Source organism: Eretmochelys imbricata, chromosome 10 (genome assembly GCF_965152235.1).
Source record: "Eretmochelys imbricata isolate rEreImb1 chromosome 10, rEreImb1.hap1, whole genome shotgun sequence".
NCBI lineage: Eukaryota > Metazoa > Chordata > Testudines > Cheloniidae > Eretmochelys > Eretmochelys imbricata.
The window spans coordinates 11,178,415-11,201,375 of record NC_135581.1 but is presented as its reverse complement, the minus strand read 5'-3'; the positions used below and the strand labels follow the sequence as shown (position 1 = coordinate 11,201,375).

The window sequence follows — 22,961 nt, the reverse complement described above, 5'->3', positions numbered from 1 at the left end:
TTAGCATTTCCTCCATATGCCATACTAAAGGTTCAATTCTTTGACAGACTCAGGAGCAGCAATTCAGAGCAGTATCAAGGGAAGGACATATGGAATACGTACAGGCTATGGGTAGGTCTGTCAAGCAATTGAAATAATCACAATTAATCATGTAATTTAAAAAATTGTGATTAATTGCGCTGTTAAACAACTGAATACTATTTCTATAAATATTTTTGGATGTTTTCCTCATTTTCGAATATATTGATTTCAGTTACAACACAGAATACAAAGTGTACAGTGCTCACTTTATATTTATTTTGTATTATAAATATCTGCACTGTAAAAATAATTTTTTTTATTCACTTAGTACAAGTACTATAGTGCAATCTCTGTCATGAAAGTTAATTCTACATTTGTAAGTTCACGAACAAAAAAAAAATGCATTCAAAAAGAAAACAATGCAAAACTTTACAGCCTACAAGTCCACTCAGTCCTACTTCTTGTTCAGCCAATCGCCCAGACAAACAAGTTTGTTTACATGTTAGGAGATAATGCTGCCCTCTTCTTGTTTACAATGTCACCTGACAGTGAGAAGAGACGTTCACATGGCATTGTTGTAGCCGGCGTTGCAAGATATTTACATGCCAGATGCACTAAAGATTCATATGTCCCTTCATGCTTCAACCACCATTCCAGGAGACGTGTCCATGCTGATGATGGGTTCTGCTCAATAACTATCCAAAGCAGTACAGAACACCACATGTTCATTTTCATCATCCCGAGTCAGATGCTACCAGCAGAAGGTTGATATTCCTTTTTGGTGGTTTGGGCTCTGTAGTTTCCACATCGGAGTGTTGCTCTTTTAAGACTTCTGAAAGCATGCTCCATACCCTGCCCCAATCAGATTTTGGAAGGCACTTCAGATTCTTAAATCTTGGGTTGAGTGCTGTAGCTATCTTTAGAAATCTCACACTGGTACTGTCAAATATAAAGGGTACTGTATATAGTACTATAAAATCCCTCCTGGCCAGAGGCACAATATCCTTTTACCTGTAAAGGGTTAAGAAGTTCAGGTAACTTGGCTGGCACCTGACCAAAAGGACCAATAGGGGGACAAGATACTTTCAAATCTTGGGGGGTGGGGGTGGGGGTAAGGCTTTTCTCTCTCTGTTGTGTGTGCTTGCTGGAGAGAGATCAAGCAAACAAGCAATCCAACTCCATAAGAATTAGGAAGTACTAGCAAGGAAATGCGTTAGTTTACTTTTGTTTTGGCTTGTGATTTTCTCTGTGCTGAGAGGAAGGTGTATTCCTGGTTTACTTTTGTAACTTTAAGGGTATGTCTACACTACGGAATAAGGTCAAATTTATAGAAGTCGGTTTTTTAGAAATCGGTTTTATATATTCGAGTGTGTGTGTCCCCACAGAAAATGCTCTAAGTGAATTAAGTGCATTAACTCGGCGGAGTGCTTCCGCAGTACCGAGGCTAGCGTCGACTTCCGGAGTGTTGCACTGTGGGTAGCTATCCCACAGTTCCCGCAGTCTCCGCTGCCCATTGGAATTCTGGGTTGAGATCCCAATGCCTGATGGGGCTAAAACATTGTCGCGGGTGGGTCTGGGTACATATCGTCAGGCCCCCCCCCCCTTCTCCGTGAAAGGAAGGGCAGACAATCGTTTTGCGCCTTTTTTCCTGAATTACCTGTGCAGACGCCATACCACGGCAAGCATGGAGCCTGCTCAGGTAACCGTCACCGTATGTCTCCTGGGTGCTGGCAGACATGGTACGGCATTGCTACACAGTAGCAGCAACCCATTGCCTTCTGGCAGCAGACGGTGCAATACGACTGGTAGCCGTCCTCGTCGTGTCCGAGGTGCTCCTGGCCACGTCGGCTGGGAGTGCCTGGGCAGACATGGGTGCAGGGACTAAATTTGGAGTGACTTGACCAGGTCATTCTCTTTAGTCCTGCAGTCAGTCCTATTGAACCGTCTTATGGTGAGCAGGCAGGCGATACGGATTGCTAGCAGTCGTACTGTACCATCTTCTGCCGAGCAGCCAGGAGATGTGGATGGCATGCAGTCCTTCTGCACCGTCTGCTGCCAGCCAAAGATGTAAAAGATAGATGGAGTGGATCAAAACAAGAAATAGACCAGACTTGTTTTATACTCATTTGCTTCCCCCCCTCCCCTGTCTAGGGGACTCATTCCTCTAGGTCACACTGCAGTCACTCACAGAGAAGGTGCAGCAAGGTAAATCTAGCCATGTATCAATCAGAGGCCAGGCCAACCTCCTTGTTCCAATAAGAACAATAACTTAGGTGCACCATTTCTTATTGGAACCCTCCGTGAAGTCCTGCCTGAAATACTCCTTGATGTAAAGCCACCCCCTTTGTTGATTTTAGCTCCCTGAAGGCAACCCTGTAAGCCGTGTCCTCAGTCGCCCCTCCCTGAGTCAGAGCTCGTGCATCTGAGTTGAGAGTGCTGTCCAGAGCGGTCACAATGGAGCACTCTGGGATATCTCCCGGAGGCCAATACCGTCAAATTGTGTCCACAGTACCCCAAATTCGAGCCAGCAAGGCCAATTTAAGCGCTAATCCACTTGTCAGGGGTGGAGTAAGGAAATCGATTTTAAGAGCCCTTTAAGTCGAAATAAAGGGCTTCATCATGTGGACGGGTGCAGGTTTACATCGATTTAATGCTGCTAAATTCGACCTAAAGTCCTAGTGTAGACCAGGGCTAAAGTTTTTTCCCAGAGGGAAATCCTCTGTTTTAAATCTGATTGCCCTGTGAGATTAGCTTCCCTTCTAATTTTAGAGAGGTGCTTCTTTTACCTTTTTTCTTTCTAATAAAGTTCTGTTTCTTTTAAGAGCCTGACTGATTTCTCTATTGTCCTAAGACCTAGGGGTTTGGGTCTGTAATCACTTTGTAAACAATTGGTTAGGATATTCTTCTCAAGCCTCGCCAGGAAAGGGGGTGTAAGGGCTTGGGGGGATATTTTGCAGGAATAGGAACTCCAAGTGGTCCTTTCCCTGATTCTTGGTTAAATCACTTGGTGGTGGCAGTGTACCCTCCAAGGGCAAAGAGTTTGTGCCTTGGGGAAGTTTTACCCTAAGCTAGTAGAAATACGCTTAGGGGGTCTTTTATGTGGGTCCCCACATCTGTACCCTAGAGTTCAGAGTTGGGAGGGAACACTGACAGGTACCTTATTTGCATTTTGTCAAATCTGCAGTGAAAGTGTTCTTAAAATTAACATTTGCTGAGTCATCATCCAAGACTGCTAGAACATGAAATAGATGGCAGAATGTGAGTAAAACACAGAGCAGGAGACATACAATTCTCCCCCAAGGAGTTCAGTCACAAATTCAATTAACACATTTTTTTAACGAGCATTGTCAGCATGGAAGCATATCCTCTGGAATGGTGGCCAAAGCATGAAGGGCCATATGAATGTTTAGCATATCTGGCATGTAAATACCTTGCAATACAGACTATAAATATGCCATGCGAACGTCTGTTCTCACTTTCAAGTGACATTGTAAATAAGAAGCGGGCAGCATTATCTCCCGTAAATGTAAACACACTTGTTTGTCTGAGCGACTGGCTGAACAAGAAGTAGGACTGAGTGGACTTGTAGGCTCTAAGGTTTTTACAGCGTTTTCTTTTTGAGTACAGTTATGTAACAAAAATCTATATTTGTAAGTTGCACTTTCACGATAAAGAGATTTTACCTTGTACATGTACTGCACTGCATTGAAAAATACTAATTCTTTTATCACTTTTACAGTGCAAATATTTGTAATAAAAATATTGAGTACTGTACACTTTGTATTGTGTTGTAATTGAAATCAATATATTTGAAAATGTAGAAAAACATCCAAAATATTTAGTAAATTTCAATTGTATTTTATTGTTCAACAGTGCGATTAAAACTGATTAATCGCAATTACTTTTTTAAATTGCAATTAATTTTTGAGTTAATCGCATGAGTTAACTGCGATTGACAGTCATAGTTACAGGACAAGTGTTCTTCCACCCAAGTTTTCATTGTATGACAGCGCTGGTCTTGTCTTTATTAATTTCTTAGAATTGTAGAAATATAAGGCTGAAAGAACCTCTAGAAGACGAAGTCCAGACCCTTGTGCTGAGGCAGGACCAAGTAAACCTAGACCATCCCTAACAGATGTTTGTCCAGCCTGTTCTTAAAAACCTCCAATAAGGAGATTCCACAACCTCCCTCAGAAGCCTATTCCAGAGCTTAACTTCCCTTATAGTTAGAAAGTTTTTCCTATATCTAATCTAAATCTCTTTGTGGCAGATTAAGCCTATTACTTCTTGTCCTACTTTCAGTGGGCATGGAGAACATTGATCATTGTCCTCTCAGGTCCCCCCATAGTCTTCTTTTTTTGAGACTAATGAGGTCTAGTTTTTTAAACCATTCTTCATAGGTCAGGCTTTCTAAACCTTTAATGATTTTTGTTGCTCTCTGGACTCCCTCCAATTTGTCCACATCTTTCCTGAAGTGTAGTGCCCAGAATTGGACACAGTACTCCAGCTGAGGCTTCACCATAGCTGAGTAGAGCAATTTCCTCTTGCATCTTACGTACGATACTCTTGTTAATACACCTGAGAATAGTAGTCTTTTTCACAGTTGCATCACATTGTTGACTCATTTGTTATCCACTATAACTCCAGATCCTTTTTGGCAGCACTATCATCTAGCCAGTTATCTCCCTATTTTATATTTGGGAACTTGATTTTTCCTTCCTAAGTGAAATACTTTGCACTTGTCTTCATTGACTTTCAACTTGTTGAATTCAGACCAATTCTCCAATTTGTCAAGGTTGTTTTGAATTCTAATTATATCCTCCGAAGTGCTTGCAATACCTCCCAGCTTGGTGTCATCTGCAAATTTTATAAGCATACTCTCCACTCCATTATTCAAATCATTAAATGAAAATATCGACTAGTACTAGATGCAGGACCTCACTAGTTACACCCTCCCAGTTTGACACCATTGATAACTACCCTGAGTATGGCATTTCAAACAGTTGTGCACCCATCTTATAGTAAATTCATTTGCTTATGGGAATGTCATGGGGGACTGTGTCAAAAGCCTTACTCAAATCAAGATATCACCCCTCTCCCCCATCCACTAGGCCAGTAACCCTGTCAAAGAAGTTAGGTTGTCGTGATTTGTTCTGGACAATTCCATGCTGGCTATTCCTTGTAAACCCATTATCCTCCAGGTGCCTACAAACTCATTGTTTAATCATTTGTTTCAGTATCCTTTCATGTATAAAAGGTCAGTCATCCTATAAGTCCCCAAGTCCTCTGTGTTCCCCTTTTTAAAGGCAGGTACTGTTTGCTCTTCTTCAGTCTTCTAGGATTTCACCCACGTCCTCCATGAGTTCTTAATAACTGCTAACAGTTCCAAGACTGCTTCAGTTAGGTTCCTGTATTATCATAGTAAGCACGTGAACAAGGTTAAAATATTACCACAATTCAGGCCCTGTATTGAAAGATCCAACACTCCATAATGAACAGCATAACAAGTCAAGTTTTAATATTTATAAAATTCATATATACAAAACAGTAAACTAATTCACCAAAACTATAAAATACACTTTTTACACATCACAATATAATTTTATCTAGTACACAGTTTTCATAAGTTGAGACTATCACAGCAAATAGGCCGCTTGTATGGTGCATGCTGTTTTGGTTCTACAAAGACACTTACATGAGCAATGCCTTTTTCACCTCAACTTATTTTAGTTCGTCACCGTCTTTAAAAAGAAGTTTTATGTGAATTGTTAGAAATTAAGGCTAAACTCAGGCCTTTCCTGCCCAATGCAGCAAACTGGTTTAAAACTAGTCGTATGATATTGCATAGTATGTGTGCTACAATACCTAGGCACCACAGGGCGTTATAGCAGAGAAGGTAATATTTTAAAATCGATTTCCAAGATACAGGATTGTGTCACAAAATTAACGAGTGTTTTGTCATTTCTACAGCTATGATTTTGGCAAAGGTATTTTTATTCAAAGTCACAGATAGGATGCAGGTGATAAACAATAAATCATGCTGAAACCTGAGCTCTGCCGTGCAGGGCTGAAGCCCAAGCAGGGCTGAAGCCAAAGAACTCAGAGACCTGTGTTAAAATCACAGAATCTGTGACCTGTGTGGCACTCATAGCCATAATCATTTCATTTGTATGTTATTCATATCAAATAAAAAAAAATCAGACAGCTTGTTTAAAAGAGTAACATCACACTTGGCCAATTTTTAAGCAAGGGTTTTAGAGACATTGTTGTGTGCAGTCAGTCATTAATAAAAAGGTGTATTCGCTATTCTAGTCTATTGGGCAAATTCAAACAACAGAACAGGCTTATCTGGAAAAATGCGCTTTATCCAACAGACTAATGTCTATGAACTGAAACACAACTTCCAAAGCAGAGTTTACCACAGGACCTTTAAATCCTGTGGATTGTTGAAAGATCATTTACTCACTATTGTGCCAAGCATGTGAGTTTAACATATGTCTGTGTGAAGCCGTACTGTAAGAGCAACAGCTGGTTTTGAACAAGATGCCCTCATGTCTCAAAGTAACCTGAAGCAATCTGACCCCTTTAAAGCCGTTGTCTCTGCATACTCCTCACAATTTAATACCTCAAAGCAAGGTTAACTAGTTTTTAAATTGGGGGAAGGCATGCTGACTGACAAGAGGCTTGCATGTCACAAGTTAGGAGGGATTGAGTTTATAGGACCCAGTTACAAACGGTTGGAAACAAAGGTTTATAATGGAAGTGCACACAGCTACAGCTGTGCCAATGTGCTGGTAGATACTCAGCCAAATAACTTTCCTGGAGACAGTTCTCAAAGAATACGAACTGACTACTGATTGCATTTTGTTTCAATATACAGACAGTATTTAAGCAGAAGCATTTGGGATCTATTTAGAAACTAGATTGCCGCTCTCTCTCCTCCCCCCCGCCCCCCAATACCCTTGGGCTGTTCACCAGAAAGTCCATCTTGGACGACATCAGTGCAGCTCTTTCCTTCTGACTGTGGTTATTTCCAAGTCAATCAGATGAACCATGGACACACGCCAAAAGCCAGACTGTAGTAGTTTACAGAGCACAGCGAGGCAGCCACAGAACTGCTGGCACTGGAGCCGGCCCACGTCTCCCTCCCCCACACACGGAAAGGCAAGCATGTCGCACAGAGACAGAAACCTAAACACTGCTTTTAAAGATACCATTAAAAAGAGATACAGACTTACAAAGGGCCAAGCAATTCGGAGTCAAGACTAAACTGACTCACACAGAGGCACCACTCGATTAGTTAACAGAGAACCAGCCTCAGTTCTGACTAGCCTAGCTGCCCTTCGTCCCCATTTGTGTTAAACAATTTAGTGTCATTGTTTAAAAAACAAAGTGAATTTAGTGCTCACAAAAAAAAAAAAAATCTGATTTACAGCACCAAGTGCGGGATCCCTCCAGCTAGCCACAAGAAATACTCAGCACTGACAGCAGCAACCCAAGCATGGAGGCAGGTGCTGCATTGTCCTGTCAACATCTCTCACTCTCAGGCTGGAACATTCAGAAGTGAGAGTGGAGGGGACTTCATGCTTATTCAGTTTAAGACTGGCACTGACGAAGCCAATCTTAAAGATCTGTCCTAGGAACACGTCTTCCAAGAAGCAGCCATTGTGGAAATCCTTAGATAATAATTCCCTTACCAAAGAGGGTAATTGCTTTACAGGAGCTGAAGTATCTTTCTATCCACCAACTTTTATTGTGTTAAAGAGTAAGGGAGAAGAGACACACCTGTAAACAGTTGAGCTCACAATGGAAGTGCAATCTGAACACCAGGCTCCTTTAACATGGGGGGAGGGGTTGATCAGGTCTCAGGCCTACAACCTCACTACACCACTTTGTTTAATGCATACTGGACAACTGATATGGGGAAGAGACTAATACTAGCTTCAAAAATAGGTACTGCTTTTATCTTGGGAGATCAGCATTTGATTTATAGCAAGTTGCACTTTAAAAAATCCATGTTTGTTTGTGTAGTTTTTATTGCCCCAGGATGGCATACAGCCGGTTGCTTGACGTGAACATCTGTTGATAACCATCAAACATCATGCAGGCCTCAAGGCTCATTCCATTCAGAAGTTGTGTATAAAGGCCACCTTAAACACCTGAGGGAAGTTTTCTGCATGCAACTTCCTTCTAAGTTAAGAAAAGAATCAAGGCCCCACCACGTAGCATCACTGCTCACAAAGGCAACTATATGGAGAATGCAAAGCAGAAGGCATGTTTTGTTACTGCAATCAAACAAGGGTGGGGGCTGTTCTCTAGGCTGCTAAACAAGTAAGTTCAGCTATTTCAAGGGATTTTCACGATCAAACGCAAGAGGGGCATATCAAGTGAGGAGCATTTACATTTTACCTACTGTCAAAGCAACAAGAGCTAGAGGACTGAACAACTTATTGTTGTGGGCATAGCCTGGAATTACATAATAGGTTCCAGTGCCACTGCCCTGTTCATTGGTGCAAACAGAAAGGCCATATCGATCTTATCTTTATCGAGTGGAGTCAAAGTGCTGTTCCCTGGCAAGTTTAGGGCACAAACGGAAATGAACATGGGCCTTAGTTTGTCTAAGGACAGGATAAATGCGTGGCACAAAAGGGTTGCTAATCCCTTCAATGGCTTGTCTCCATGCTGCAATTTCATTGACCAGGAAAATTCCTTACAGGATACCCCTGTGCTTCTGTCCATTCACCAGGACTGTTCAGTACCAAGTGGCCTATTAATGGGGAAGCCGAGCTTCAGAACATCAGCTTAGAAGCAATTTTGTAGCACCTGTTCTCCAGGGAGGTAGAGCTCGAGTGCATGGTTGGATTTTGAGGGCATGGGGGCAGTTGGTCAAAGGCATCATTTCTTGCTAGTCAGTTAATTAAGCAGCCTCAGCCTAGAAGTATGACAGCTACAATCAGCCAAGATATTTTAAAGGAAGAAATAAAAGTGATTCATCCAGAATAAGGCTTGCAGAGATTCAACATTGCCCCCCACTTTAAACAACTCTGGAAAAAGCCCAGAGAAAATGGGCTTCACATGAACAGTAATAAAACACACCCATTATAAATCTTTACAGAGCACTAGAGGACGAGCACTAAATTGAAAGACCATCACAGAAGTAGGGAAGGGAAGAAACCCATACATGAGATACAAGTAAGCTGGACAGACTCAATTAAATGCTGATTACTCTAGGTACCGCCTCATAACACACCTAAAAAACTTGTGACGCTATCCTGGGCGGAAAGGGGAAATCAGTGTTGTGGATGGACTGATGGGATGTGTTTCACATGGCCCAGACTCCATTTCAGCTGTTGTCACAGTGAAATTTTAGTCTTTGGCCCGATCAGCTCCTTCCACACTACTTAAAACTATAGCTCCTGCCATACCAAAATCTCTGAGCTACACAAATGCTCTCCACTCTGTTTGAACTTAAGACAGCAAATCTGTTAACCCTTTAGTTAGCTTTGAAAAGCCTGCAGAAATGCGAGTCATTGGAAGCTCCTTCAGACATATTAGCAGCACAGTTCTAGGTTTGACAGCACAATTTTAAACAGGTAATTTACTATGAAGTTGGCAAGCTCAAACAGCCTACTGTGCTGTATTACAGGGAATGAGATTCAGATGTGTAGTGACAATGGAAACTAGACATATTCTTAAGAGTTGTCATTTAAAATAGAGCAGCTGTTAATCAACTCCATTAAATCTGTCACCACAATACCTTGTGTTCCCCCTACATCTCAAGAATATTGTTCAATGGGTTGTTAAAAATAGCAGTTACCTATTAAACATGTAGTTTATCAACAATTATAATGTAAAATTTTAAAGATAAAATTGTTTAAGGCCAATTCACTTGGTAATTCTAGAGCAGTTACTGCCTTGTAGGTAGCTAATTCAAAGAGCAACTTATTGGTTAGCTACTTTGAGGGAAAGGCACCTGCTGGTGACCTGAATGAGTCTTCAAAACATTGGCTTTGACACAAGATACCAACATGATTTTCAGTATAGGCTCCCATCTGCCACTTTTATAAAACTGATAGATCACATTATAGGGCTCTCCTGCTTAAACATGCTGCAAGCATTTCCTCTTTCTCCTTGCTGGAGACAAAACACACAGAGGACCCTTGCCAGTGACCTGCATGTGCTAAATGAGGGAGAGCGAAGAGCTTTTTTTTTTTTTTAAAAGCATATGTTCAAGGCCTCCACCTGATTGTAGGCCTGCCTGTGACCCATTTCCTGACTAGTCAGTTGAACAATAACTTATGAAGTTTATAAAAAAGCTGTCCCTCGCAGCTGTGTTTACCAGCAAACGTCTTCATGATGTCACTGTAAAATACAATTATTAGTTGTTTCTTGCAAAAGAATTGAGCAGATCACCAAGTCTGGCTAAAGATTGTTGCACAATACTGGGTAGTACCTTTTGAATTCTGCACTAGTAATTACTAGTACCACAGATGACTAGCTTTATTGTACTATTTTTACATAGGGGAATCCAGTAGGGCTTGTATTTAAAAGTATGTCGTAGCCAGGTAAATGTATTTACCACTTTAGAATGTGTCTTCGCAAGAGGAAATCTTGCTGGATTGAGGTTATTTAGATTTTCTAGTGGAAACTTTCAATGAAGTTTCACACTATAACTGGACAATGCATGTTATAACTACACCTGAAAGATGAATATTCACCTAACACAGTAGATAGCTAGTGTCTCCAAACTACTCTTAAGATGGTTTAATCATGCACCAAACAAAGACACAGGTCCACTCAAACCTGTTTCAAACTAATTTAAGTATTGCACTAAAAACAGTGGTGCACTTGAATCCTTGAAGCAGTCAGTAATATGGCATAGTGTCAACTTACATCAAGGTGTCTCATTTTGCGTTAAAGTAGTTAAGCACATCATATTCCAGTCTAATTTTTGTTTGTCGTTATGGTCAGAAGAGTGACTAAATTACATTTTCCATTTACAAATACAGAGCCACATTGATTACTTTTGACAAAGACAAGTTTGCTATTTTTTACCGCTCTTTGTTTTGCAGAATTAATATAGCTATGGAATACTGACCTGAATTGTTTTCTAGTTCCCTCATCAAAACTGTTAACCAACTGTAAAGTCTTGATGGTTGGATGATAATGCTTGAGCAAGAAAGCGTCTTACATTACAGAGCCTTAGAATACACAGGGCTTGCAGTGAGTAAAACATGAGCTAGATCCTTAGCTATGGCTGAGAGGTGCAAAGCCCTATTCTGACTTGTGCTTCATGACCTGTGCACAAAAAATTCTCCTCTGCATTTCCTCAATCACAGGGCTACTGTGTGAAGGGATGGTCCCATACCAAAGCTAGGCTGTTCTTACACCTAATGGCCCCAAGGGGACAAAACAGCACCTGAGGATTGATGCAGTCTAGGAGCATCATGATCATGCAGCCCTATGTCCCTACCTTCCTCCTAGGGACCTAACAGGCCAACTTTATGGTACAGAGCAGTCACAGCATGCCAGAAGAACTGGTTGTTTTACTACTATTTCACAGCATGCCAGAAGAACTGGTTGTTTTACTACTATTACAAAAAAATGAAACTTGTTAAGAATTGTCTATATTAAACATGGAAATGCATGCTGCTATTTTTCAGGGTGCAACTGTAACAATGAGAGTTGCTTTGGAGAACCTCATATTCATTAGCTCAGTTTTTTTAAAAATCAATAAGATGACCAAGAATAAAAGACCTCAAATGTGCGTTAAAAAGAAGAGCAGTTTCATGCTCCAGTACTGCAGTTAAAGCTACGACAGGCTTCATATGTAAAACCGAGGTAACTTTTCAATAATATCTGGTTCTAAAAAGGGAATGTTTTCTCAAGAGTTAAATGGGCAGCACATTATTCCAAATAGAATACTCAGTAAAATAATGAAGTACACAAAGAATCAACTGGGAAGTTAGGCAGTTTGAGTTGACCTGCTATAGCTCTAAAGCCTTCTGTTGAATAGAAACTACTGCAAAGTCTAAATACAGTATCTGAATGCTTAAGTAATGAAGAGTAAACACCTTTAGATCTCGTTTAACCAAATAAAGAGGCACGCCCAGAAGAAATATATTAATCTAGACCCTTAAGCCACAATTTGTAACACCTCATGTTGAAGCATTTACCTTTCCAAATGCAATTACCGTAACAGAATCCTCATCTGTAACAATGCAGAACATTCAAGACAGGACTTGATATTAAAAAAAAAAATATATCACTAAATGTTAAAAAAAAGTAAAATTGGTCCATGGTGAGTAAGACTTTTCTAACTAGACAATTAACTTCTGTTTACATTTGAGAAGTAGTGGAAGTGTAATTTTAAAATAAATAAATTTTTCCTATCTGTAGCTCCTTACTGGTTTACTTCACCAAACATTTTATATGCATTATATATAACTAGAATACAACCACATCCTTTTCACTCCTGAAGCCAGCACAAAAAGCTACAAGGGCAGCAGATTTCTGCATTAAGAAGCTGCGTATACCGCACACAGAGAAATGAACTTCTGCAAGCCACAAAAAGAAGGATTCTAGATTTTATCCAAGTTAAACACGTGAAAACTCCAGAGCAGGGTTCTTTTTAGACCAGCATTTCTCTTGAGATTAAATGCTGAAGTGTTCCTTTTTTGACATGTCATTACAGTTTTAAAGGGGACAAGAACTACAGAGATTCGACTGACTTGGTCTAGTTAGAGAAAGCCCTTCTGATTTTTTTTTTTTTTTAATAAAATCAAACTATGGTACCAATTGCACAACAAACATTTGTGTTTGAAAGTTCCCTGGCAAGAAAAAAAAAAGACTACAGCATTGAAATAAAAGGCAGATCTTAAATTTTGTTTATGTACCTCATTGTAGACGACAAGGTTGGAATTATCTGTACACAAAGAAAGGCACCTGATAGTTAACTATGTAAGTTTAGAGAGCTAGAAAGTCAACAGTTCACATCAACATTATTCACAGCCTCTTGCAATTTCACACATGTATACCATCGCCTGAAATGGGCAACTAATTTTGACAGTTTACACATACTATATATAAATTAATATAGGCTAAAGATCCCATTAACAGATTAAAAATGGGCTAGTTTACAGCAGGGTCCTGCTGTCCAAATGTACCAGTGCAGCTGTAAAATTGGGATCTCAAGAGTGCTGGCTCTTCTTGTGTAAGAAGTGTAAGGTCAGCTGTTAGGAAGTAATCAAGCAGCTGCTCTACCATCAAATATTTTGCTAAAAAGTTTAATCAGCTTCCACACATTTGGAGACAGATAAAGCCCTGTGATCTGAGAGACTGGAGCTTTACAAATACTGCCAGCTGCAGGTGTGAGAACAGTGATGAATTTCCATAAATGACACCTCACTAGAGCACCCACTATGTGCAGATATGTGGTCAGATGTTCTAGTACATGCCTCAAACTGTATTACTGTGGAAGTCAGTTTCCCATGATGTAAGACACTGTATATGTAGTGCAAAACAAAATCTTGTCCTCATCAGCCAGGCCTTAATTTTCTCCTCCATTTGACTTCAGAGTGTCAGGACAGAGGACTCATATAGCCTGGTGGGTTTCATTTATAGTTCTACTGCATTTCATTTATAGTCCTAGACTTGCATGTCTCAAGAGACTGATGCAAGACCTTCAGACAAGAGTTGTGCATCCACACTGATAAGTGGACTCCAGATCCTTGGCAAACACTGCACATGCAAGCAAGATCTGGTTACATATTTAAAGATTACATGTGGAATTGTGATTAATATATTGCCATTTATTCTCTAGTACAACTACCAACCTCATTATAATTTACATTAGTTTGACTGGTTAACTCAGCACCTCCAAACTGCAGAGAAAGGCAGTCTGTACAGTTACTGTCCTTGCAAAACAACAGTTTTCATTAAAAGTCTTCCTTACATAGTTTGTCAAAGTTAGATTTTTCTAAGATAGGAAGGTGATTGTGTTATTCAACTTTCCAAACTAGGTGTCAAACCCTACAACGGCCACTTTTTTCAGTAGTGTTACTCGTCAAATGATTCAGTAGCTAACATCAACGTTTGACTCCTTCTGCCTCCATGACTGGCTAGTTTCAGCATTCCTGAGCCAAGTGAATAGCATGGGTCCTAAAACCACACGCAAGAGCCATAAAGATAAAATAAAAGCTTGACTTATAACCCCTGGGTAGATTTCAACAAGACAAGGGGTGCTCTTCTTCACTGCAACATAATATCCTTCAGATTCTCTTGAAGGATTGTGTCCTTCACTGCATGAAACACGAAGCGGATATTTTCAGTGTCTATGGCAGTTGTGAAATGATGGAAGAGTGGCTTACTGCGGTTCCGGCGCTTTCTGTCAAAACACTGCACCAAGTAACGCTGAACATCTTCTAGCCTGTGAGGATCACCCTTGAAGTCTGAGAAATACTTCTTAATGCTGACTGTCTTTACCTTCTCTACAAGGAGATCCATTTTGTTCAGGAATAGGATGATAGAAACATTAAAGAAGAGCTTGTTATTGACTATTGTCTCAAAGATGTTCATGGACTCCACCAGTCTGTTTGTGCGTCTGTCTTCCATGAGAACCTGGTCATATTCACTGGAGGAAACCATGAACAAAATAGAAGTTATCCCATCAAAGCACTGGAACCACTTCTGACGCTGAGACCTCTGTCCACCCACATCCACCATCTTGAAAGGGATTTTTTTAATGATGAAGTCATGCTCTACGATCCCCTTGGTGGCTTTTCTGGCCAACAGAATATCTTGTTTGCTGGGGAAATAATTCTGTAAGAGAAAGGAGAATAGTGACAAATTGCCTCAGGTCTTCCTTTTAAAATATGCAATATCAGCTGGCATTTTAAAAATAAAATTGATCATATCTCAATGTAATGATAGCTGTGGGGAGCTATAATGTTCCAGTTCTAGGAGCTCTAGGTGACATCTGATACTGAGTGAGTGAAGGACTTACTATACAAGGTCAAAATTAATGGACTTGTTGACCAATGGATTGTACATTGAAAATTTGCTGTTGAAAGATGGAGGACTGTGATGGAGCATGTGAAAGTTTATGTATAACTCCAGTACTTTCCTTCAAAGTTTCACCCCTTCTGCATATTAAAATTCAGTTCTTCCTCCTTTCCAGGTTGGAAACTACTTTACTATTAGGATATTCTTGCCCATGAAACTATTAATTTGTGTTAATGAATGCAAGTCTCCATAATGTCAGTGAAATTATCTTTTAAACCTGTTTTTTTAACAAGCTTGATACATTTACAATAATAATTAATAATAATAAATAATAATAATATCATCTTGCAAGCTGTAATGACAGCATCCTTCCACAGTAGGTATGTGCTGACCTCTATCACAAGTTTAATTCTGTTGTAAGTACTGGCCAGTCTCACTGCCACCTATAGGAACAACAGTGAAATGGATGAAATTCTTCTATCTTTCTCTATGCTCAGGAAGATGAGCAGCAGTACATCCCCTCTCACCTTTTCTCCCCATTAGACCTTCTGCAAGAACCCAAGCTATTTTCCCCATTACTGTGGCCCTTACAGGTGGCTGTAGCTCAATGGGCAATTTCTTGCAAAATTCACACTGCTGCTCAGGGCAATTGATCAGCATAGGAAGTGGATGTGGTCCAAGGATGGTGAAAGAGGAGACAGAAGAGGAAGATGTAGATTTTTGTTTTTGTTCATGTAACTTTTCATTGTATTCCTGTTTACTTGTCAATACAAAGGCTTAGTAAAATGTCCAAACATATATCAAGCTGCATAGGCCAAAGTTTAACACATTCCAGGGGAGCGCTGTTTTCTTGATTAAAATATTTGGAACTTATGCTTACTAGTTTTAAACCAGGGATATTAAAGCATCTGCAAGAATACACTTTCTAACTTCAAACACTGTGGACTATAAATAGTTACATCTCACCAGCTGGCCAATCCGATCCAGGTTATCCAGGAAGTATTTCACCGATTCACCCTGTTGAAAAGGAAAGAAATGCTTCTTAAATCTTGTTTCTAGGCTAGCAAATCAAGCAGTTTATTGAATGAAAGCCTTTTTTGCCCATTTGCTTCTCCATATACACTGAAGTTTAAACATACACATACACAGAAAACTGATGTCTGGACTGGATCCCGATGTGCTGAGAGGCTGTAATGAGAAGAGCATTGTATAAATTACTTTGAAACAAACTGTTGGTAAGAATATTGGAGAAGCTTTAACGTGACCATAAGACAGTACAGCACTTCCTGTGGAATGCCTGTAAAAAAAAAAGAGACCAATGCACATTACTTAAAAAGCAATAAAGAATGTTTACAGCAATAGGTTTGTACAATAAGTGCTCAAAATTCATACACTGAACATGAGCTGCTGCTAGAGCCAGCTCATGCTCTCTCAATGCACTGGGTCCTCTTTTGTATGTAGAATACAGATTAAATATCACTGGGTAACAGTACAGTGGACTACATTTACTGGAAACCATTGCATTTGTGTCTTAAAACTCATGGCAGAGAACAGAAGCACATGCTACACATCAAAAATTGCCAAATGAAGTAGCAATAGGTTTAAGCAACATGGGACGTGTCTGGCTTAAATTTTCACTAAGGAGACAAGCTTGGCGGAAAAATATAGGTTTTTTTTTTTTTTTTTTTTTTTTAAATTTCCTTCAAAATATGGTCCCTCCTGAAGGATACAGTGGTTTTCAAAAATCTAACCAGGTTGTTTTTAAAACTGAAGTGTCTTTTTCTAAAACTATATCAGACTATTGTTGAATTGGGTATGTAATATTAAGCCTCAAGGGTTATTTATATGTATCTTTTAAAAATGCATTTCTTTGCAAGACCTCCAATAAATCATTTAAAATAAGTCAAATCAAAGGTCATTTAAAGCTGACACACATGCAGGAATACATTTATACTCCTTTAAGAAGTGACTTTTTCCATTTAGAAGGAAGCTTCAATTTTGCTCTGAAGGGAAACAGGAATCTTCTTCCTCAAACCCATCTGTCCTGGAGTACTCCACATCCTAGACTGAGAATCTAAATTAGCATCCACTCTTCCTTGCATCACTAGTCACCATCCTTGCACCTATAAAGTTGTCTGAAGTTTCCCTTCAAAGCCTATCCATTGCACTCCTGGGGAGCAAAATGTACGCACTAGAGAGTGCTACCAGTAGACTGAACCAAGGATTAAGATTGGTAGTTTGCGCTCACCAAATAGTTACATTCAGGATCATATTTATAACTAGGAGTATAACCTATTATCTCCCACAAGAAAGAGCTACCTACTTATTTTTGTATGATCCCCATCACCATAGTGTATGAGGTGAGAGAACCAAATTCCTTTCAGAACAAATTAAAAAGGGTACCATGTTTGGAAGAGTCCCATGGAAGACTGGAGCACTCAATACTAGTTTACTACAACTCAGCAAAAGCTTTCAGACTAAGAGCCCCAAGGAGCCCTTCAGTGCCAACTGGCAGAGGGCCCATCATACTATAACTCTATCACACATTCCCCCAACACATGGTTATTGTAGTATCTATCTAAAAAGTGTCATGTAAGGTATATAACAACTGGTGACACATGAGGTCCTGAAAACCATTTTGTGATGTATATACAGGTTGTGCACAAAGAGATGTGTGTGTGTGTGCTGGAAATACGTTCTTAAAATGTGTTTGGGACGCAGTGCGTAAGCCCAGCCTGCCCAAAACAAAGGAATGTGTATTTAGCTGCCTGACCATCTTGATTACTGGCAGAGGACAATGAAAGTATATTTATATAAACGATAAACAAAGCTATCAAGCAGCAGTTTAGTGAGCACACAAGGGGGCAGAGTCTGCACCCCAGGAATCCTTCCTGGCTCTTGGGACAGACACAGTGGATTTTACGTAATATAAGGGGAGCAAAGAGACTTTAGTAATCCATCACTTGAGGAACAAAGGGAGAAGCACCCTTTGATTCTGTGTAGGTGGATCCCCGGGCTTGGAGATGCTGCTAACTTGGTGTAAGGAAACTGCTTATGTAAAGATTACAATGTGCTAAGATTAGTCACTAGAAAGCGGGATTTATTTTGTTTTGTCTGTAACCATACCTGCGCCTCTCTCATTTAGCATCACGAATATTCGGTCTTTGTTAATAAACTTATTCTTGTTTTATTACAAAACCATCTCAGTACCGTATACTGGAAGTCAAGCATGAGTCTTCAGCTATTCTAACAGGATGATGTGTGCTCTGTCTCTTTGGAGACAGCAAACCTAACCATTTTTGAGTGTCCAGTGAGGGGGATTGGACACTGCAGGGAAATCCCGATGAACTCGAGAACTGGAATTCACTGATTTGTTACCTCTACAACCCCGCTACTAGTGGCCCCCCCCGACTTGGGTGAGACCAACAAAGATGAAGAACATGCTAAGAACCAAGAATATACCAACATGTCATCTGAAGGCTCAAGTGGTGTATCTACATCTGAACAGCCAAACACACAAATACAGCTACCTACTGAAGAAACAGGTCTCCAAAACCTAAAGGCAGTTCCTGATGTTTTGCTGGTCAAACTTTTCCCATTTAAGTTAGAAAAGATGACAACTGGTGCACCTCTTGCAAAAAAAGCTTACAAAGAAGGAAAGCTTCTCACTGCTTCAGTTGGTACAACTAGAGGAGCTTGGTTTGCCAGACTGATCAGCAAAGCCAGTGCTGACAAACTATGTGAAAAGGCTGCAAAACACCAAGCCTCTGGATTTCAGCGATATGCAGCAAGCCTTATAAGCCAGTCACTGTCAAAGCCAATTTTAGAAGTACTTAATGAGGCTGTTAAGAATGCTAGACTCATAGTTTATGCGAACAAACATGACTGTTGCATCATACTTTCACTTAAGCAAGAGATACCTCACACTACAGACAGGAGGCCAAAGTTAAGTGCATTGTCACTGGTTAACCCTGAAGTTGGACACTGGTTCCGAACAAGACCAGCAAATGCTCAATATCTTTCTGCAAGAATCTCAACTGACTGGTTAGAAGCATGCGGTGCAACAGTGAAAGACAGCAGTTGAAAAAGTGAAGAACTCTCTCACCACATTCAAAAAATCTGCATACATGGCTAATGAATACCCTGATGCAAATGGGCATCAAGTATTAAGTCACGGCATACGTTATCTTGATGTCAGTGGTAGGCCAGGAGATGCATTTCTAGATGTTCAGGTTACAGCAGACACATCTGCGACAACCCACATCTTAGAATTAAATGCTTGTAAACTGGACCCCAAACAGATGGCACAAGCATTTGACGGAGCTTCAAACTTCTCTGGAAGACACGGTGGGATACAAGCTTTGCTCAGAGGAAAGTGTAACCTTAATCTCTCCTACACACTGCAGAGGCCATCTTAACTTCAGTACCTGGAAAGATAATGGAGCAAATAATTAAGCAACCAATTTGCAAACACCTAGAAGATAATAAGGTGATAAGTAACGTCAACATGGATTTGCCAAGAACAAATTGCATCAACCAACCTAATAGCTTTCTTTGCCAGGGTAACAAGCCTTGTGGGTAGCAGGGGGAGGCGACAGAGGTGGAATATTTTGACACTAGTAAGGCTTTTGATACTGTCTCGCATGATCTTCTCATAAACCAACTAGAGAAATACAACCTAAAGGGAGCTACTATAAGGGGAGTAAATAACTAGTTGGAAAACCATTCCCAGAGAGTAGTTATCAGTGGTTCACAGTCAAGCTGGAAGGGCATATTGAGTGGGTACTGAAGGGCTTCATCCTGCATCTGGTTCTGTTCATTATCTTCATCAATGATTTAGATAATGGCATAGAGAGTACACTTATAAAGTTTAATGGACAATATCAAGCTGAGAGGGGTTGAAAGTGCTTTGGAGTACAGGATTAAAATTCAAAAGGGTCTGGACGAACTGGAGAATTAGTCTGAAGTAAATAGGATTAAATTCAATAAGGACAAATGCAAAGTACTCCATTTAGGAAGGAACAATCAGTTGCATTCATACAAAATGAGAAATAACTACCTAGGAAGTAGTACTGCGGAAAGGTATCTGGGGGGCTCATAAATATAAAGGGAAGGCTAACCACCTTTAAATCCCTCCTGGCCAGAGGAAAAAACCCTTTCACCTGTAAAGGGTTAAGAAGCGAAAGATAACCTCGCTGGCACCTGACCAAAATGACCAATGAGGAGACAAGATATTTTCAAAGCTGGGGGAGACGGGGGGGGTGGGGGGGGGAGGGAGAGAGAACAAAGGGTTCTGTCTGTCTGGTGGGTTTTTTTTTTTTTTTTGGCCAGGAACAGGAAAGGAATGGAGTCTTAGAACTTAGTATGTAATCCAGCTAGATGTGCGTTAGATTCTGTTTTGTTTAAATGGCTGAGAAAATAAGTTGTGCTGAATGGAATGTATATTCCTGTTTTTGTGTCTTTGTGTAACTTAAGATTTTGCCTAGAGGGATTCTCGATGTTTTGAATCTGATTACTCTGTAAGGTATTTACCATCCTGATTTTACAGAGGTGATTCTTTTACTTTTTCTTCAATTAAAATTCTTCTTCTAAGAACCTGATTGCTTTTTCATTGTTCTTAAGACCCAAGGGTTTGGGTCTGTGTTCACCTTTGCAAATTGGTGAGGATTTTTTATCAAGCCTTACCCAGGAAAGGGGGTGTAGGGTTTGGGAGAATTTTTTGGGGGAAAAGAAGTTTCCAAGCGGGCTCTTTCCCTGTTATATATTTGTTAGACACTTGGTGGTGGCAGCAATAAAGTCCAAGGGCAAAAGGTAAAGTAGTTTGTACCCTGGGGAAGTTTTAACCTAAGCTGGTAAAAATAAGCTTAGGAAGTTTTTCATGCAGGTCCCCACATCTGTACCCTAGAGTTCAGAGTGGGGAAGGAACCTTGACAGGGGGTCACAGTGGATCACAAGCTAAATATGAGTCAATGTAACACTGTTGCAAAAAAGCAAATATTCTGGGATGTATTAACAGGAGTGTTGTAAACAAGACATAAGAAGTAATTCTCCTGCTGTACTCTGCACTGATACGGCCTCAACTGGAGTATTGTGTCCAGTTGTGGACACATTTCAGAAAAAAATGTGGACACATTGCAGTAAGTCCAGAGAAGAGCAACAAAAACGACTAGACGTCTAGAAAACATGACCATTGAGGAAAGATGGAGAAAAGATTGGGTTTGTTTAGTCTGGGGAAGAGAGGACAGAGGGAACAAAACAGTTTAAGTACACAAAAAGTTGTTACAAGGAGGAGAGAGAAATTGTTCTCGTTAACCTCTGAGCATAGGACAAGAAGCAATGGGCTTAAAATGCAGCAAACACAGTTCAGGTCGGACATTAGAAAAAACTTCCTAACTGTTAGGTTAGTTAAGCACTGGATAAATTGCCAAGGGAGGTTGTGGAATCTCTGTCATTGGGAAGTTTTTAAGAGAAGGTTAGACAATCACCTGTCAGGGATGGTCTAGAAGGTAATACTTAGTCCTACCTTGAGTCCCAGGGACTGGACTAGAGATCTCTCAAGGTCCCTTCCACTCCTACGATTCTATGATCTACTCAACTAGCAGTAGTACAAGTTGCAGAATCTTCAAAAGCCATTTTAAAAGCCATTTAATGTCTTTGTTATCTTTTCAACAAGAGTCCACAAGGACTGGACAAAACAGAAGATGCTCTGGGACTGATGTGCATATTAGTTCAACCTGGGAAAACCCACTGGCTTTCTCATGAGTGATCCTTGGCTGTTGTCTTAAAATTACTGGAACCAGTATTACTGGTTTTGGAAAGTATCTACCAAGACTGGACGGATCTAAGTAGCGAGGCTGGTGGGCTACTTTTGCTGCCACATTTAAAGAAGACAATCGCCATTCTCTCTCTTGTAATTCTACTGTTGAAACCACTTGGGTCAATAAACAATTCCATCCAGGCATCTGCTACAACATTAGTAGATCTTCGTCCAGCAATAGAAGCTACATCTGGATCAATCAGAGATATCCATTGAAAATGTACTGTAAGGAGGCGAAGACTGCAGTCCAGAAGTTGGCTAATGAAGACTCTTATATTGAATCCTTAAGTGAAGGAGACAAGAAATGTTTGTTAAGCCAGCTGGAGAAAGACACAGACTTGATTCTTCAAATTTACAATAGTGACTTCTGGATTCTACTCAGCTTCTATGTAGCTTTTACAGATGCCTGTCTTATAAAACACCGACAGTTGAGTGAAGTGAGGCACTACCAGCAATGGGGCTGCCATGGGATCAGGACAAAATAGAGAATTTGAACACAAAGTGGAATGTCATATGACGAATGAACAAAGATTTAACTTTTTTTTTTTTTTTTTTTTTAAACACCGCTAGTGGCTTGATCTGATCTTTGTGCTACGTGTCCTGGGATAAAAGTAGGAATTCATCTCTTGCTACTCCCAGACGACAGCTACAGGTGAGTGTTTGTTTTTGTCATTGAATAGAAAGAATTTTGTGTTCCAAAAGAAGCTACCTTCTGCCTGATCTTGTGAATGAACTAATGAGCATATCAATTCAAGGACTGAAACTACCGGACACGTGAGAAGCCACCAAAGATTAACGCACTGCATTCAACAAGTTCATTAACAGAGTTGTGCAAAATTACAAGAAGAAACCAAGAAGGATGCAGATGTAGTGCTTCATAGAAGGCTTGAATAGCCAACTTTAATTTTTGTGATGATTTTAAAACAGTTAAATCTAATCAAATGGTTCTGAAACAGTTTTCAGTTTTTACTATGGTGCCATACAGCCCACCTTAGCCCTCACAGTCTCATCCCTCACCCTTCACCCCCCTATAAATTCAAACACTTCCCCTAATTTCAATTCTTGGGGAAAGTAATGTCTGCAAGGGAAAGTTTAGACTGGCAGAGTCTTGAAGAATTTG

General features: G+C 40.2%; 1 protein-coding gene across 1 annotated transcript in view; it reads right to left on the bottom strand.

The window, feature by feature from the left end:
* Nucleotides 1–12,879: 12,879 nt before the first annotated feature.
* Nucleotides 12,880–22,961, bottom strand: part of GNA12 (G protein subunit alpha 12) — a 68,180-nt gene continuing 58,098 nt past the window's right edge. Inside the window, exons 3-4 of the mRNA XM_077828772.1 lie at nucleotides 15,991–16,041; nucleotides 12,880–14,841 (exon numbers count right to left, since the gene is read on the bottom strand). Of these exons, the coding sequence (XP_077684898.1) occupies nucleotides 14,272–14,841; nucleotides 15,991–16,041 (621 nt within the window). The 3' untranslated portion in view covers nucleotides 12,880–14,271. The remainder of the gene's footprint in view (nucleotides 14,842–15,990; nucleotides 16,042–22,961) is intronic.